A 19,483-nucleotide genomic window follows, 5' to 3' on the forward strand; every position below is an offset into this window, starting at 1 on the left:
GTATGGCACACTAAAGCGTGAGATGGTAACAGCCCCTCTCCCACTGTGCAACCTCATTAACAATACAGCTTTCTTACTCATGTGACCTCAATACCACAAAGCCCACCGTGGCTCTCGACAGACTGACCCGCTGTTGATCTTCATTCCTCTTCCACACTCTCTCCTCAGGCGCTGGACGCTTGGAACAGATGGAGTGGGCCTATTATTGTAGCCTCGCAGCCTGTGCTGCCTGACCAGACTGCTGTCTCAACTGGCGGTAATGAAAACAGATGACAGCATGTTAGACGAACGGGGCACAGCCACCACGCCACACATACAGTACACCGGACGCAATTATCAGATAATAATCGGGACGCAACGAGTGTAGAATGCGTTGTGCGGAGGTGCCAATATTTATGGTTTAGCTGTGGAAATTTTGCTGTAACGGACACTTCAAAAAGCAATTCACTGAAGGTGAAAGATGTGCATATGCTTCTGGTAGACTTGATGAGCCTCGGGCTTTTGAGGCAGTAAAAATCAAGAGGCCAGCACTGTGGTCTCTTTGGTCAGTAAAAGAAATGATGATGATTATTAAGTAGTGCTCAAATTAAGTATTAAGTAGTGCTCACTGTTTTATAACCGTTGCACGGTGCTATCATGAATTCCCTCCTTAGCACACGATGCGTGTCCCAGCACTACTGCGTATGAGCACTACGTGGACTTTTATTTTGAAGTGTTTTTTGTGTGTTCTGCTTCCTGGTTCTGTCTTCATCCCTGTCTGTCCCATCATATATGCACCTGTTCTATGTTTAGGCTTTGAGTAATCTATCTATTTATACTCGCTTGTGTTTTTATCTTCTCACAAAGTCTCGTCACTGCTAATGTTTGGTACTAATGCTGCGTTCGTTTACATTCGATGCCATAGGAGAACCTTTTAAAGTTGCACGGAGAACCTTTTGCACTGTAGAGAACCATCTATTTAGAGGTGCTTTAAAGAACCCAGAAATGGTTCTTCAAAGCAGTGCTACAAGGAACCATGTTATCATAAGTTCTCTGAAAAACCCTTAGTGAATGCTTTAAGGAACCAAAGTAAGGTTCTTTAAGAATGGTGCCAGGAGAACCTTTTTCCATTCTCAGAAAGAACCGTATAGGGTTCACGTTAAACTGTTAAAGGGATGATAGCTTGAAGAACGATACACTGCTCTGAAGAAGAACTTCAGCTTAACCTCCAAAGAACTCAAGAACTCTATGCAATGAAAAATGGATCATGACAAGATGTGCTGTAAAGAACCATCTAAGAACCTTCATTTTTGAGAGTTCAGAGGGAGTAACTTCTCATTTTGACTTCTTTTTTGGAATTTCTACAGAAATAAAGACGTTCAGGATATACGTTTTGAATGGATGGATTTACATTTTGAGGGGAACCCTGAGCGGAACCAGACTCAAAAAAGGGAACCCATCCTCATCTGGGTGACACACAGACATATTCACATGGTAAATCTATAACACTGAATACACAGCTCACTGTTTTGACCAGGAAATTACAGTTAGCTGGGTAGCTTATTCTTCAAACAAAAGACGAACATGGAGGCGTCCATATTTTTTTTCCGCAACTCTGTAGCTCAAATGCTCGAAGGAAAGGGAAAAAAAATGATCAAAACACATCATTCCGAGCTCTGACTTCCCACATCCGAGGTAATCTGAATACAGCACAAGTCTTATATCTTTTCCTGTGTTTATTCCAATTTTTTTTTGTACATTTACATTTACGTGTGCATTCGACAGACGCCCTTATCCAGAACGACTTACATTTATCTCTTTTTTTACAACTGAGCAATTGAGGGTTAAGGGCCTTACCCAAGGGCCCAACAGTGGTAGCTTGGCAGTGCTGGGGCTTGAACTTCTGACCTTCTGATCAATAACCTTTAACCACTGAGCCACCACTGCCTCCTATATTAATAATATTAACTATATTAATAATACCTACTGGCGTCGATCCTTGCTACAGACATTGATTATGACTCATGGGTTATCTTAAATGAAGAACAAGATGACAAGATGAAGTGCACGTGTAAAAGAAAAACTAGCTGTCTCATCCAAACGCTAGGGTTTTTGTGGTCACCTGTCTGCTAAGATGTTCTTGTTAGCAATGTTGGTACTGCACAAAAAGTCATATATCTCCAGGAGCTCGCGTAAAGGTCTGCATCACAATAAGAGATGATGGATAGTTTCGTTTTAACAGTGTAGACAACAGCTGTGTCACAGCTTTTAGGTTTGACTCAGAGGACTTGGTGATTTGTCTTAACAAGCCTGCGTAGTTATTTATGCCCTGTCTTTGTTTACAGCGCAATCTATTTCGCTAAAACGCAAACACACCGGGCCGAAGAAATAGCCTGGATTACAACCGCCCGTCACGTCTCGTGTTTAAGACATTCCCGTCCCTCACCACGATGTCCGATCAGACCGGGATTCAGGAAATGAGGAAAAAAATATGCACATTAACGGTCACACTTCACTGCACTGATACGCTCCACTGGATATTGCTCATAATCGCTGAGTAATCCCATTGTTTTCCAAATTAATGAGTGCACGTGTATGTGCGTGTTGTGCATTAAGGCCTGAGAGGACATCTGTATCAAAACACCTGGGTCTCTTTTGTGACAGAACATCTGGCAGACCACAATGTCTCTTGACACACATTACACACTCGGGGAACTGATACTTATAGCCTACACGTGTTCTACATCTATTTGCTGTAAAATGAACAAATGAAAAGTACCACATATATATATATATATATATTTTTTTTTACTTTTACTCATAAATGTAGTATGCACGTATGAAGAAACACTCACAAAAAGAAACAGACGTCAGCCACAATTTCAACCACACACCGATTTTAGCTCCTGATGCTAAACGAGTGCCACAGAACCGAGGAACGTGAGAAAATATTAGCTAAGGATAACTAACAACAGATTTATTCTTTACCTCTCGAATATCAGCTAGCACGGCCATACAGACTAGCCGAATGCTAATCGCTAGCCGTTACAATACGAACCACTGCCATAAATACGAAGTGTAAGCCTACGCAGCAGCAGACGCGTTTAGATCCGTTCCATGAAGTCGTCTGATGCCGAAAAGGCCCGTTGGGACTTTGTAGTGATGTTTGAGAAGGGAGTGAGAGAAAAGAACGTCGAGATTTTTATTCCTTCTGGAATGTGGTGAAATGTACGTAAACGTGAAAGAACAGCTCGAGTAAAGTGCGGATACTTAAAAAGCAGACGTGAGTACGGTAACGAATCATCTCATTTCGGCTAATCGTCCTCCTAACTCAAGTTATTAAGAGCGAATGGCATTTGACTCTTATTTTATATTTGTGGAAAATTTAAATAATAAACAAACGCATGACTGTATGTGTATTCGTCTGATCCACTGATTGAATAATTGAATACGGAGTGAAACCAAACTCAGGAATTTAAAAAAAAATAAATAAATAAATAAAAATGATATATAATGTGTGCATGTGAAGTACAGTATATAATGTACTCAGTTTGGCTGTAGGTGCATTTTTTATTTTTTTTTTTAAACCCGGCCGTGTGTCGATACATAACCGATTATAATAGTGTGAAGTCAGTTGTGTAACCGAGTACGATCAATTCGAGCAAAAATAGACGTAAGGCCGAGTGCAGTGGAGATGCCAGCGCTAAATAAGAGCGGAGAGCGGAGACGGATGTTACAGTGTGTAATAGATAAAGACGGGACAGAGGAAAAGCCTTTGTGTCATTTATCATATAAACAGTGTGGTGTGTGGCGAGACAGTCCGAGTCCTGGAGGACGTAAATCCAATCTTCTTCTGCTCTCTCATTTATTCCTCTCTTCCTCCAAATCCCAGTCTCTACAAGACAGGCCAAATCATTGGAGAAATTTCAAAAGTATTAGCACCACTGGCTGTGCTTGTGGCCCTCATTCAACACACACACACACACACACACACACAGAACAGTGTAAGAGACTGAGAAACCACATCACACAGGAAAACACCGATAGCGACGTCCTGAAACATCTGCTATTCTCAACGTTTGTATTTATTCGTTAATTCATCAGTAAGCGCGTTATCCTGATCAGGGCCAGGTCGAATCTAGAGTCTATTCCGGGAACACACGGTGTAAGGCCGGAATATGACCCTGAATGGGTCACCAGTCCATCACAGGACACACACACACACACACACACACACAAACACAATGCAACATTTTTAGTTGTAGGAACTTTAACACTGACATTACGTCAACTTTAACATCCGTTATGTTAGCAGTAGCGTTCGAATAACTTTATAAAAACAAATCATACATTCCGTAGTTTATTTTCTCCCGTGTAGCCGTGTGTTTTGTTGCCAAATTGTGTTGTTGTTTTTTTTTTTCTAGTTCTTTATTTAGTTCCTTTGCATTTTTTTTTCCTTCCCTTAGAGTGGCTTATAAGTGGCTGTAATTGTTAAAAATATTGCTAGCGAAAGTCCTTATTGACCTCCAGAGAGAGAGAGAGAGAGAGAGAGAGAGAGAGAGAGAGAGCGAGCGAGCGTGGTGGTGGGTTTAAAACACATTTTACCAGCTTCAAAGATGAGCACAGAAATCCAAACTGATCTCCAGAGCGAAATAGAAATAAATGTTATGATGCAACTCTGGATGGTGCATCAAATATAGCGCATTGAATGCCAAGTAATAAATAAATAAATAAATAAATAAATAAATAAATAAATAAATAAATAAATAAAGGGTTCAGGTTTCAGGCGGATTTTTCCCACATCCTTTCTCCAGTCTGCTATGTCATCAGTGAGAATAAGAGCAGTGACTGCGTTCACGTAAAGCCACCTCGGTTCACTTCACGTCATTAATAGCTTAATAGGCTCTGCACAAATAAGCGCTTGGAAATAGAGGAAACTAAGAATGAACTCGTTAAAGGAAAAGTTAGCGTCAGAGAATGAAATGCGGCGTCTCTACTGCCAAGATAAAAGTCCTGGGGTGTTATGAGACATCATCATATCAGTCAGTGTCCCCAGGAGATGTGGCTTAAGTATATATTTGGACACAAACCAAAGGCAGCAGTTTTCTTATTAAAACTCCAATCTCTGGAACAGCCATCGCCAGGTGAATACGTACCCTTGGGTGCCATATGGAATAAATCCCAGCAGCAGAAATTAAAACGTAGACAGCAATAACACAACAAGCAGTCAAATATTACTGTAGGGCTAAGTTGCGTCCAACATCAAAATGTAAATAGCTGTATTGTGTGACTTCCTGTCCTGATGTTAATTTCCTGTTCCTGTTCAATTTTTAAAACCAAACACACTGCAAGGTGGAGAATAAAATAGACTATAACATTTTTATACACAAGCACGGTTGCAGGTGCAATGCAGGTGCAATGCATTATTATTATTTTTTTTAATCCAGTCCTAAAAAAATGCGTTTTTGTGTTTGTGTTTTGTTTGTCGGAGTCAAAGTTTTAAAAGGTCATATGTCAACACTGAGCTTTTTGTAGTAGTGGAGCATCTCTGTGTGGTCAAAAGGGAAGAGCTGGAGGCGCTTTACACTTACCCGTACACAGCACTGCTCAGCCTCTTGACTCCTCCTGTCTTCGAACGGCTTGATTTCAGCTCTCCGGTCATGCTCATGTCTGTGGGAAAACAACAAGAAGCTGTCAGGCAGGACCAATAACCCCAACGCCATCCACTCCAAAAGCAGAGGTCACCTCGCACAACTCTCGCACCACTCCACAGGCTTTTAGAGAGCGAGAGACACCGAGGATGCTTCAGAAGTCGGGCCAAATGTACATCTGTTTGTTTTCAGCACTATAAAAGCTGCTCACGCTCTTACACTGCACCCCACGTCCTCGCTGCAGATATTACCCACCGCAGAGCCGGCTTGTCAAAATTCATCTACGCAAACAACCAGAAACAAGAGACATCCAATTTTAGGGCTTTGTTCCATGACATGGAGAGATTGATTCTTTTGGGCTGCATTATACAGCAAGACTGAGCGGCTGGTTAGCGTGGCATGCCATCAGCACCGCAATTTCCACACGCTGGAGGGGAAAGGCACAGTGTGGGTTCTCGAAACAGAGCACACACACACACACAGAAGTGTTGAACGGAGAACAGCAGGACATGCTCGCCAAATGCCATTTTGTTTGACTAGAGACTATTCATTCTACTGTGTCTGAAAATGATTCACATTGTCCACCTACACACATAAAAAAAAAAAATAAAGGTTCCTACAGGTGCTGTAAATGGCCGGTCGTTCTAATTTTCTGAAGAGCTTCTGCTTAGAACCTTTCAAGAAAGAAAATCTCGCGCAGACCCAAGGGTTCACCTCATAGGAGCTCCTAGAAGATGGCGCTCCTCAGGCTTTCAGTCAACAGGTAATGGTTCTAGTTTCCTAAAGAGGACGTAACTGGAACCTTTTCTGGAAGGAAAAGGAAGCTCATAGAAATGACAAACCAAATGTTTCCTCCAGAAGTACTCTTAAAAAACGTTTCTCATATTGTTTATTTTTTATTTATACTGATATATTTGAATGGTTCTAGCTTTGTAAAGATGGACTACTTGGAACCATTTCTAAAAGAGAAACCTGAAGAGGAGCACACTGAATGGTATGGCCAGAGGAACTACTAGGAAACAAGCATTCTCATAGCATCTTTCCTTTCTAAAAAAAAAAAAAAAAAGGTTTTCATTCTGAAACCTTTTCTGAGAAGGAATAATACACAGATGAACAAAGCGAAGAGTTCCGCAAAACAAGTGGCTCCTCAAAAGGGTTTTAGATGGTAGATATGGTTCTAGCTTTCAAAAGATGTACTTGGAGCAAGGGAAGGTTTAGGGTTTCCATAGAGGAGCTCTTAGAAAGAACAGTTCTTTAAAGATTCTTTGGATGATAATCAGTTTCTAAACAGGTTCTACTTGGAATCTTTTAAAAAGGTAAACCCCCTGGAAAGACCAGCCAAAGAGTTCCTCCAGAGAAACCAGAAACGGATAAGGGTGACTGCCAAATACCATTAATGGTAAAAAAAAAATAAAATAATTTAAAAAAAAATAAAAAAAACAGTTCCCAGATGGAACAAACCTTCAAGGAACTCTTGAAGAAATGGCTCCGCAAGGGTTCATTGTTTAATGATTTTATTTTTCTCAAGAGGTTCCATTTGGAACCTCTTCTCAAATACAAACCTCCAGAAGGACAAACCAAAGGATTCCACTAGAGGTACTCAAAAAATCTCAAGAGTACCCCAAAAAAGGAAACCCTAAAAATAACTGAAGGATCTTACAAGAAAAATGGATGGGGTATTTAACAATTTTGAAAGAAGTTGGACTTCAGAAGTAAAAACTCTGATAAGACAAACCATAAGGATGACCTAGAATTTTTTTTTTTTTTTTTTTCCATTAATGATGTAATTTCTCTAAATAAGTTCTACTAGGAACTTCTTGTGAAATAGAAACAGAAAAAAAAAATCCTCCCCAGGAACAAACAAAAAAAAAGGTTCCTCAAGGGTTCTTTGGATGGGTAACAGTTGTACTGTATTTTTCTAGTAGGTTCTACTTGGAATCTTTTACAAAAGGAAAACCCTCAGAAGAACAATCCTTTAAGGAAGAACCTTTAATGTGCTAGTTTGAACTAGTAATTGATCAAGTGAGTTAATTTGATTTGATTTGATTTGATTTGGCTGCATAAACTTACTGTGGAAGAGGAAATAGTTCTACCCTCAGGTCTATCATGCACTTTTCATCCAGCAGCTCCATGCCAGACACTTGACTGAGCTAGTAGAGTTTGTACAGAGGTCAGCAGTGAAGCTCAGGTCCTGCCTGCCCTTTACCCTGACCCTGCATTCATACTAGCATACATATCACATGCTTTATGCCTAATTACCCTCCATCTGCCACAGGGACATGATCTGCTTCTCAAGGCTGACAGCCAGCAGACAGGGTTAACAACACCGGTCATTTTCCCCTCTCAGTACCAACTCTCGCCTGCAAAACACAAACTCACTGTTAAAACAAACACTAGCAGGTCCTAATGCACATTTTCTGTTTTTTTTCTGAATCACCGTCACCATCCTGATGATTATTCACCTATAACAGCACATCCTGGAGTGTTTTATTCCTCTTATATGATAGTCATTTTCCACCAATAACACTTTGCATAAATTAAAGAGCAACACACCACCATTGTATCCATTTATTGTTGTGAAACGTCCAAAAAAACAAACAAACAAAAAAAACAACTCTCTCAAAGATGATTAGAAATGTAGCTTGTTACCAAGAAACCAGAAAACGCACACTCGTCCATCCTGAAGACTTTCCCATGGCGGAAAACGTGGCAGAGATTCCTTCCCTCTTGATTATGTAACCATTCAAGCTCCACCCCTTTTTACCCCACCGAATAGACACAATACGTAAAACTGCAATGCTGCGCCTTACGATCCCTAAAGCCATCATCCACACACAGATATTCGCTCCTTTGTTCCCATAAAGGTGCTTTGAGTTTTTTTCCCCACCTTTGAAAATCTCTAAAAAGTAATCTCTAAATATATAAATATATAATAAAAGAGAACAAACCTCAGTCAAACTGACTAAAACCCACTGAGCTTATTTTTCCTTATTGGTTAAAAGGAGAAGGAAAGGCAGCGTATATTAAAGCCCCACAGGTCAGCGCTGCTAACAAAGGCACTGAGCACGGGGACTGTGTCGAGCTGGCAGTGTTAATCCACAGCACGATAAAGCCATTACACTGCAGAAAGACTTCAGGACCCCTGCAATCACACAAAGCAGCATGCACTGCCTCGAGCGAGCAATTTGCTCATATGCAGTGAACACGACGCAACACAATGCAATTAGCTTTCCTGCTGTGATCGCCATGAAAATAAGGCACACCGGCATGCCTTTGAGCTAGACTCTGATGGAAATAAACAGCCAAAAAGCTTTTAATATACACAAGAGGACAGAATTACCGCGGAAATTAATATATTTTCCAATTCAGGGAGGTGTTGAGACGAAGGGGGGGATTGTGATTCGCCACCCCCCTTTTTTTTTTCTTTTAAAAGCTTAATTACATCAGCATCATTATATTCAGTCTTTTCTACGAGCCTATTGAAATCTCCACATAATGAGTCTGAACTCAACAGTAAACATTTAGGAAGACTCGAATGTGCTGAGAAACCCAGGAGTCAGTGATAGTTATGACTAATTACTAGGCCTAGGCCTAAATCAAGCAGTTGTGTGAAGTGGACAGCTGTGAGGATAAAATTTTTTTTTAAATAATCATTTTATTCCAATCAAACGAGCGGAGATTTGTGCATCTCGGGATATACGCAGCCAGGGATTGGTATAAAAATCATGCGTTATTTCTGTCTTCGGAACCTGGAGGTGTCAGCTATAACGCGTTCCTGATTTGTCGAAAGTGATCCATGAACAGACCGAACAAAGGTTTATAAACTTGTCATCTGCAGATAAAGCGCTGACTTTTAAAACCATAAAATTCGAGTGTTTCACAGCTTTTTTCGGTAAGTCAGCAGGCAAGCAGAGAAAAATACGGACCTTTCAAGTGTATATAACGGTACAGGATGAGCTATAACAGACAATAACAGACTTTTATAGTCTTAGCAACGTTGCAAACCCCAAATGAAATGGAAAACACTGAACGTTTCCACCGCATATTGTTCATTTTCTATATACATTCCCAACGCAGGGCACATGATTTCAAGTGACACCCTGTGCAAATTAGGTACGGTGCTGTAAAGTAAGAAATCCAATCGATTGGCTTGAATGATTCCTCGGAGCAATCTTCAATTCTCTGCTCACAACTTTATTTCATACCAGCAATTAGTTCTCGTTATAATAAAAAAACGTATAACCGTCGTTTCATCTTTTTTCTGTCATATACAACCTCTCATTAACTGTGTATAGAAGCAGTGCCTCTGGTGAGTGTACATACCGTCGCTAGTACAGCTAGCTTGCTTTGCTAATCTGCGAATGAAGCGACGTAGTACAAGCCTGAGCACGCACTGTAACATGTCCAACAAACAACCAGTTACGCATTAAAGGCTATGCATATATCCAGTAACTGCTAGTGTTTCTCATCGGAACTTTAAATAAAATCCCAGGACAGTGCACATCCAGATGGGATAACAGTCGCCTTTTCTACACAAACTACAAAGTTAGGATACAATGACTTCCCCAAGATGATTCGGTTTGCCAGTGTGAACATAGGGTTAGACAAGCAAGCTGAATCATGCCAGGAAAGTCACTGTATTGTCACTGCTATTGTTGTTGCTTGTTTAGGGGCGTGGCCTGTCCAGTATTGTATCAGTATGTCACTTAGACATTTCCCAATCTTCAACTGTCCAGTTTCGGTGAGCCTGTGCCCAATGTAGGGTCAGATTTCAATTCCTCGCTAAGAGGAGTGGAAACTGATGTGGTCTAATCCTGTTCGAGCATATCTGCCTCGTAGTTTGACAGGCCGTGCGTTCTGAGTTGCTTTTCTGCTCACCGTGGTTGTAAAGAGTGGTTATTTGAGGAATAGTAGCCTTCCCTCTAGAGATTCTCCTCCGATGTCTCCCATCAAAAACAGCGCAGTACTGCTGCTCACTGGATGTTTTATTTAAATTGTTTTAAAATTTTTATTTTAGCACCATTCGGTGTATCGGCTTAGCTGTTAGCACGTTCGCCTCACACCTCCAGGGTCGGGGGTTCGATTCCCGCCGCTACCCTGTGTGTGCGCGGAGTTTGCGTGTTCTCCCCGTGCTGCCGGGGTTTCCTCCGGGTACTCTGGTTTCCTCCCCCAGTCCAAAGACATGCATGGTAGGTCGATTGGCATGTGTGAGTGTGCCCTGTGATGGATTGGCACCCCGTCCGATGCTCCCTGGGATAGGCTCCAGGTTCCCCGCGACCCTGTCGGATAAGCGGTATAGAAAATGAATGGACGGACCATTTCGTTTCAACAAACATGAAACAGTTAAAGTCTGTTTCTTCATTCTGATGTTTGATGTGAACCTTTTCCTGAAGCTCTTGACCTGTATCTACATGATTTTAAGTTGTATAACATCCCTGTGTGTGTGTGTATATATATATATATATATATGTGTGTGTGTGTGTGTGACCTGAGAATGAAAGAGAGAAGCTTTTATACCTGAGGCCAAAACGCATTTCATAATTCAGTCCACTTCAGAGACGGTCAGTTCAGCCTGCACATCACCGAGAACTGCTTACTCAGCTCATTATTAATTAACAGTCATGGATCCAAGTATGTGATTTCTATTATTCGAACAAATATTAGTTAAAGTAAGCAAACTACATGTCCAGATTGAACTCTGAGGACCAGGACCTCAATTAAACCTGTCACGATTAGCTGCGAATTATCATTACCGTATTAAAATTCATATCTCATATACTGTATATACCATGAGATTTACGTAAAGCGGACGGCATTAACATTTAAATATGAGTAGAAACTCTGTGGACAACCAACAAGGACAAGGAGGCATCTCTGGTTGCACGTCAATCATGTTTATCCATATCTTGCACCAGCATTTAGATGTTTTTTGGCCCTGGATATGTGTGTGACTTCTACTGGCAACTGGTGCACCCTAATTCATTTAGAAATTCGACAGCAATAGGCATGAACGCTTATACAATCACTTTTATGTTTTTGCTTTGTTTTCGTTTCATTTGTCAATCATTTTGCAGGCTACACTGATTTTCCCACCTGTTTCAATATTACGGGATATTCTGCATTCGTGATTCATTACATATTACATTACGGTTCAGTTCCAGGTTGGAACACTACAGTATGTGGAAGGGGGTAAATACTTCTGCAAGTTCTTTAGTGAAACTGGATGTATTAAGATACTCTCATGGGTTGTTTTTTTTTTTTTTTTTTAGCACATTGTACAAGATTGAACAAAGGGGAGAGAAAATGATTCACAGGAAGAGTTGTCTAATCTAAATGCCCATTGAACCCATTCATTTGAATGAAATCAAAGCACGATCTCAGCCACATTTTCCTGTGCAGCATCATTCCGAGGTCAGTAGGACATTATAAATATGCAGACGCTATTAAACACAGGTCATTTAGGACAGAGGAAGTGAGTGGAGGTCAGATAAACACAGAGGTGATATTAGATTACAACCCAAATCCTCACCAGGATCGCCACACCACCTGCAAACCCTGTGATTAAAAATCTCAGACTTAAACTCACCGTTCACATGCCTGGAATAGTGCAAAAGTCATGCATTCGCACTAATCTGGGTTTATACTTGATTCATTTCTGCTGATGCAGCTTTACTTAGTAAATAATCCCGGGCATGAATCATAACAGAGTCTCAGAGACTTTTACAGGGAATGGAAATGTCATCTCCCCCAGAAAATTGGTCTTTAGGTTGTGTCTTTTGAGAACCCGTGTCCTTTCTGAGAGGGTTTGGAGTCTGTTCATGAATGAATAAAGTAAAGAAGAAGAGAGAGAGAGGGAAAAAATCAGAATACATCTTGATTATTTCAATACATTTATATTCAATGTAATTGACTTTAACTTGAAATAAAAATCAGATTTACAGAAATCTAATCCGAACATTATTCTATACTTCCTTTATTATAATTGCTTTTTTGGTAGGTCTTTTTTACGACAGAACGCAACATCATGCATCATGATCTCTTGTCACAGCTCGAGCTAGATATTTCTACATATTTCCTCTTTTTTTTTTTTTCCATTATTATTTTTCTTTTCTTTTCTTTTCTTTTTTTTTTAATGCTGTGACACTGTATTTTGGATTACCGTCTTGTTGCATCACTGAACAGTTTCAACCTTAACATCACAGTTTCCCCGTTCTCTCCTGTTCTTTCGAGCATAATTCATACATCATTTACAGACGGACAGCTCTCCGAAGCGTCTCCCATAAGCACAATCATTTCTACACTGTAGCTGAATATATGAAATTGCACAATATGTGCTTTTTTTTGTTGTTATGGAGAAAATATCACGTATTTAATTCTACTTCGACGGCGTGTAAAATATTAAAAACACATGATCTCTGGTGAATAGACAATGTGACCATCTGTTGTTAAATATGCGTATGCGTATGCTGTGATTCATCAAATCAGCCCCGAAACAAACATCTGGAAGGAATGGGATTGGGGTTAGGATTGGTCAAGACTCGATACACACACACACACACACAGCTGTGAAATCATTTCAGAATATCAAAGCATTTCTCGTCATGACTGACAGGTAAAGTAAAATGAAGAACGTAGTATCACAGGTGAAAATTCAGTCCAAGAAACAGATATTCTCGAATCTGATTGGGCAGAAAGAGTTGATTCATTTTCAACACCAGCAGCAGTGAAGATAATCGCTCGGGCTCTACAGTTTTATATTAATGCGCTCGTTCTAATACTGTACGATGTCAACAAGTCATTCATAGGGACTTGGATGGCGGATGTTACACATAAACAGATTTTTTTTTTTATGTAAAAAAAAAAAAAAAAGTTAAATTTATCGTCGAGAGCGCACGGTGGCTTAGTGGTTAGCACGTTCGCCTCATACCTCCAGGGTTGGGGGTTCGATTCCCACCGTGGCCCTGTGTGTGTGCGGCGTTTGCATGTTCTCCCCGTGCTGCGGGGGTTTCCTCCGGGTACTCCGGTTTCCTCCCCCAGTCCAAAGACATGCATGGTAGGCTGATTGGCGTGTCTAAAGTGTCCGTAGTGTATGAATGGGTGTGTGAGTGTGTATGTGATTGTGCCCTGCGATGGATTGGCACCCTGTGGTGTACCCCGCCTCGTGCCCCATGCTCCCTGGGATAGGCTCCAGGTTTCCCCGTGATGGATGGATGGGTTTATCATTGATATGGATATATTTTCTGTAAGCAAGTTGTTTATCTAACATGTATGGAAGGAGTCTCCAGTGTCAGAGGTAATGTCTCGATGTGTGCTTTGCAGTTTCTTGGTAACAAGCAATACTTTTTTGTCGAATTATCTTTAAGAGAATGTGACTCAAGCATCTGTTGATATCCGTCATAACGTAAGTGATAACTTGCTTAATACTAAATGTAAACGCGGATAAAATGAGATTCTTTAATACAGTTTTTAAAAAATGTAATCATTAGCAAAACGCAGTGTCGTAAGAAGAATAAAAGACTTCAGGATGTTTTCGTTATAGTAATGTTACCGATTTCAAGGTGATGACTGTGACTCTGCTTCTTCACACCACCCCGTCCGTCACTTATTATTTTCCCATAACAGCATACCTCATACCAGTGTGTTTAATTCCTTACGTAATGCAAATGGCTTTTTTTCTCTCCATTGTTGGTATCTATTTATCTGTGTACAGTGTAAATCTTCTTTTGCTTCTAGAAAAAAATATATATACTCCCAGTTAGACATCCATTTCTTTTGTCTTGCGTCACTACAGGCCTCACACATGAGAGGAAACGGTGTTGTCACGTCATCCTGTCAGGTACAGAGGAAGCAGACAGGGCAGACCGAGTCCATGAATTAATGATCAATGGCAGGCATAAATAATGAAGCAGATTGGAAAGTAATCAGCTGATGCCAGAAATCAGGCCGGTAACTGAGAGGAAATCCCAACGGACTTCACATTCGGAGGCTTCCAACAGAGCATGTGACTGAATGCTATAAGAGCATCTGCAGCATGGTCACCCATCTGTCTTTCCTTTTACCTCCATGTCTCACTCTGTCTCTCTTTCAGTTTCTGTCCAGTTTCTGTTGTAAGGCGACTTTTGTAAGCATTGATGGAAGGAGCCTCCAGTGTCGGTTTTTTGTAACACGCAGAGGTAGAGCTGTAACCTTAATGTTCTCGACATCTTCAAGACTTTTAGAGTTTACGCTCTGTGATTTCTCAGTAAAACACAAGAGAGGCCGGTGAGGAGGGAACGAACTAACTTGTGTGGCAAACATTCCACATACCTATAAATGGATCAAAAGAACGTAGAACCTGTCGTTGTTTATCAGCAATAATTTATTAAAGAATTTATAATTGACTAATGATTGTTAGGATTGTCAAAGTGCTGTGGAATAAGAGAAACAAAGGCATTTTCAGTTCCTTATGTATGCTATGCGTACATTACATCTTATCTATGCTGTACTGACCCAAAAGCACAAGAAAAGTGGCTCAAAATCATATAAATAAGCCACAGAAGTTTTGGGATTCTGTTCTGTGGAGCGATGAAACAAAACTTTTTGGCACGATGGATCAGCGGTCTGTCTGGAGGAAGAAGAATGAAGAAAGAACACTCTGTCCACAGTCGAGCATGGTGGTGGCTCGGTGATGCTCTGGGGATGCTTTGCATCCTCTGGCACTGGAAACCTGCAGCGTGTGGAAGGCGAGATGGATTCTTTGAAGTATCAGGAAATCCTAGGAGAAAACGTCACGCCGTCTGTGAGGAAGCTGAAGCTCGGGTGTCATTGGACCTTCCAACAGGACACTGATCTCAAGCATACCTCAAATTCCACCAAGGCCTGGTTGCAGAAGTCCTGGAAGATTCTACAGGGCCGTCACAGTCACCTGACTTGAACTAGAAAATCTCTGGTGGGATTTGAAGAAGGCGGTTGCAGCACGCATGCCTGAGAATATTACCGAACTGGAGGCCATTGCTCATGAGGAATGGGATAAGATTCCTCCGGAACGCTGCAGAAGCTCTGCATCTCGTTTGCGGCAGGTCATAAGTGCAAAAAGGAGCTCTACTAAGTACTAGAGATGCTCGCCATGAAGGGGTTGAATAATTTTGAGACTGGAGAAATCACTGTTGCATTTTCAGTTGAAATTTCAATCGCTTTTGTTTGATTTGTTCGTTGCAAACAGCTGAAAGTCTGTACATTTTGACAATAAACCTGATTTGAAATGGGAGTTGAATCATTTTGATTGCAACTGTATGTGCAAATTTGTAACAATTCTCATGATCTCTATAAAAAAAAGTTATACAAGTAAACTAGGGTTAGAGGTAGAGCTAATGTTTAGACATTTTCTTACATATAAAATCAATCACTCCATTTACTCAAATTCATATGAATTTCTCATGAGACCAAGTTCATTTTTACGGGCCTAGGAACTCTTAAACATTACAGACTGCATCGTTAAAGAGACATCTTGTGTGTGCTCTCTCTCTCTCTCTCTCTCTGTCTCTCAACAGCAGATATCTGTTCAGACACAACACACTTCCTGTAACAGCCGCTGTCTCATCTCATTCGCTCCTCCACTCTTTATCCCAGGCTGGATAAAGAAGATAAAAAGAGGGATGAGCAGAATGAGACAGCGTGACATCTCTAAGACAGTCAGCTTGAAACTTCTCCAGTGTATCAGCGTCGTCGAGAACATTACCACTTCTGAAAGACGCCTGACGTATTTCACCAGCTTTTGTGCTACGATATTACAGAAAAGTATAAAAAAGTATAACCGCATAAATTGACTTAAAGTATGAACGTAAAAGTACGAGAAAGAGAAAAAGACGCCTGCCTCAATTCCAAACCACACACTGATGTTAGTTCCTGATGGTAAATTAGTGTCTCTTTCATCAAGGAACCAAGGAACATGGGAAAACATAAGTTAGCTACGACTAACTAACAACAGCTTTGTTCCTAATCCGTCAAATGTTAGCAAACACTGACTAAACCAGCTAGCTGAATATTAATGGCCTGTTGCCACAATACGAACTGTTGTAATAAATATAATGTGTACACAGCAGCAGATAGATTCTCACAGTGTCATTCTGTTAACGTTTAAATTTATTCGAAATTCAGACGGACTACACGAAGCTGTTTTTAATGCAAAAAGTCACCTTATGGTTTTAAAAATGCACTCATCCATAAAGCCCTCATTCACAATTCCATCCATTTTAAAAACCTCTCACTGGCCCAATTAGCCCCATAGAGTTATTATTGCGAAAACGGTACTGCAACAATTGTTAAAAGAAGGCCATTTGGGCAGGAATCATGCCTCCCCTTGCTCAGAGGGAGGAGCACTGAATAGACAGATTATAACAGGGTTGCCAGATTGGGTTAGTTAAAAAAATTACTCTCCAGCTGACAATATCGTGTTTAATAGCAAACAATCTGATAAATCTGATAAATTTCACAAATTATAAGTGCAGACATTGTGTCTATAATGTACAGATCCATTTCTATTGTAAAATATAGCAAAGATTCAGAGAGGGATAATGGAACGGATAATTTCCATACGTCAGAAATCCGTGTGGAAAAACTGAGAAAAAGAAGAAAACGGTCTTTATAAAAGCCCTTTTTTTTTTTTTTAGACTAGTTTTGGGTCTTCTTTGTGGTTTTTTGAGATGTATTTTGCTAGACTGTATGCTGTGTGATCCCTTCTTGACTTTTATTTGAATTTTATTCGAGGCGATGGCGTTACATTAATGTCGTCCCGCAACAAAAAAAATATCTATGGTCAAGATCCATTGCAGCAAATAGGATTATAGAGGAATGTTTGAATATGTAGTGAGGAGAACCTAGAGATTTTTCTAGTCAGATTAAATAGTATTCGGTGAATAAAAAATTCCAGAAAACACAGATATATAAAAAATAAAAATAAAACAGACTCCTGTGCTGGGAGCAGTGAATAGGACTAAGCCTGTGACTGTGTCACTAATTCCTTTCTCGCTCTCTCTCATTCTAATCACATGTTTATACTTATTTACATGCTGGAAGAGATTTGGGGAATTATTCATAATGTTCACAGAGCAAAAAGAAATCAGAAAAATTGAGCTTTTACTGCATTTGGTAATCGTTTACGTTGGTGCTGACATGGAAACATTGATAATAATTTGTACGACTCATTTTATATGAAATGTACAGTGGTTAAGGTCAGGGTCAGTAGCGGAATTAGAGCTTTTCATTTATCTTTGTCCTTGTGAAATTGAACAAAGCATCGTCCTCGCTTGTTTGAGTTTTTCATTCAATCAGTTTCCAAGAATGTACAACCCCAATTCCGTAAAAAAGTTGGGACGCTGTGTGAAATGTAAAAATAAATGCCAATTAATCACAGAACGCAATGGTTTGCAAATCTCATGAACCCGTATGTTATTCACAACAGAACATAGAAAACATATCAGATGTTTAAACTGAGGAAATGTACCGTTTTAAGGGAAAAAAAATAAGCAAATTTTGAATTTCATGGCCGCAACACGTCTCAAAAAAGTTGGGACGGGGGCAACAAAAGGCTGGAAAAGTAAGTGTTAGTAAAAAGAAACAGCTGGAGGGACATTTTGTAACTAATTAGGTTGATTGGGAACAGGTCAGTAAGATGATTGGGTATAAAAAGAGTATCTTAGTGAGGCAGAGTCTCTCAGAAGTAACGATGGGATGGAATCTGGATGGAAGCAATACAGTATGTTGCTCTAAAACTTGTATATACCTTTCAGCATTGATGGTGCCTTTCCAGATGTGCAAGCTGCCCATTCCATAGGCACTAATGCACCACCATACCACCAGCAATGCAGGCATTTGAACTGAGCCCTGATAAAAAGCCAGATGATCCCTCTCCTCTTTAGTCCTCTTTAGTTTAGTCCATGGTTTCCAAAAAGAATTAAAAATTTCGATTCGTCTGACCACAGAACAGTTTTCCACTCTTCCTCGGTCCATTTTAAATGAGCTTTGGCCCAGAGAAGACGGCGGACTTTCTGGATCATGTTTACATATGGCTTCTTCTGTGCATGATAGAGCTTTAACCAGCGTTTATGGATGGCACGGCGAACTGTGTTCACAGACGATGTGTTCTGGAGGTGTTTCTGAGCCCATGCAGTGATTTCCATTGCAGAATCACGCCTGTTTTTAATGCAGTGCCGCCTGAGGGCCCGAAGATCACGGGCATGCAGTATTGATTTTCACCCTCGTCCCATGTGGACATCTTCAAGTTCTCCCAAACAGACAAATAAATCCCTTATGGTTTTACATTGAAGTTTTTCTTTCCTCAATATCAGAAAAAATATATTTATAATTTTAAAACACGCAACTATACGCTTAGAAAGAAGGGTTCCTCAGCGGTTCTTTGGATGGTTAATGGCTCTAACTTTCCAAAAGCATCAGTTAGAACTTTCTCTGATAAGAAAACGCTCTTAGAGGTTGTAGAGGTCTACATAGATTTGTTTAAAGGATTTCTTCCAAAGGGGTTCTTAGAGAAAATAGTTCGATTTAGAATCCTGAAGCGACTCTTTGGCTCGAAGTTCTGCAATACCTCTTTAAACATTCGAAATATAACCGTATAATACATTTCTGCGTGGGAAACCCTCTACAGTAGGGTTTGACATGGAATCTTTAAGGGTTTTTAGAACTACAAACTTAAGAACTCTTTAAGGTTCTAGATTGGAACTTTTTTTCTAAAGGTGTACAATATTTTTCCATTTTTTTCCCCTCAGTAGCAGAATAAAAGAATCTTTTACCATTTTGAAACGAACATACAGAGACCTTGACCATTAGAAAGAAGGATTCCATGGGGGTTCTTGGCAACC

The 19,483-nt window shown here is 40.3% G+C and overlaps 1 protein-coding gene across 2 annotated transcripts in view; it reads right to left on the minus strand.

The window, feature by feature from the left end:
* LOC128606430 (RNA-binding Raly-like protein) overlaps positions 1–19,483 on the minus strand; it is a 102,811-nt gene that overhangs the window by 56,436 nt on the left and 26,892 nt on the right. For both annotated transcript variants that reach the window (XM_053622550.1, XM_053622551.1), the window contains exon 2: positions 5,571–5,649. In XM_053622550.1, the coding sequence (XP_053478525.1) occupies positions 5,571–5,649 (79 nt within the window). The remainder of the gene's footprint in view (positions 1–5,570; positions 5,650–19,483) is intronic.

The sequence above is a fragment of the Ictalurus furcatus genome, chromosome 4 (genome assembly GCF_023375685.1).
Source record: "Ictalurus furcatus strain D&B chromosome 4, Billie_1.0, whole genome shotgun sequence".
Lineage (NCBI taxonomy): Eukaryota > Metazoa > Chordata > Actinopteri > Siluriformes > Ictaluridae > Ictalurus > Ictalurus furcatus.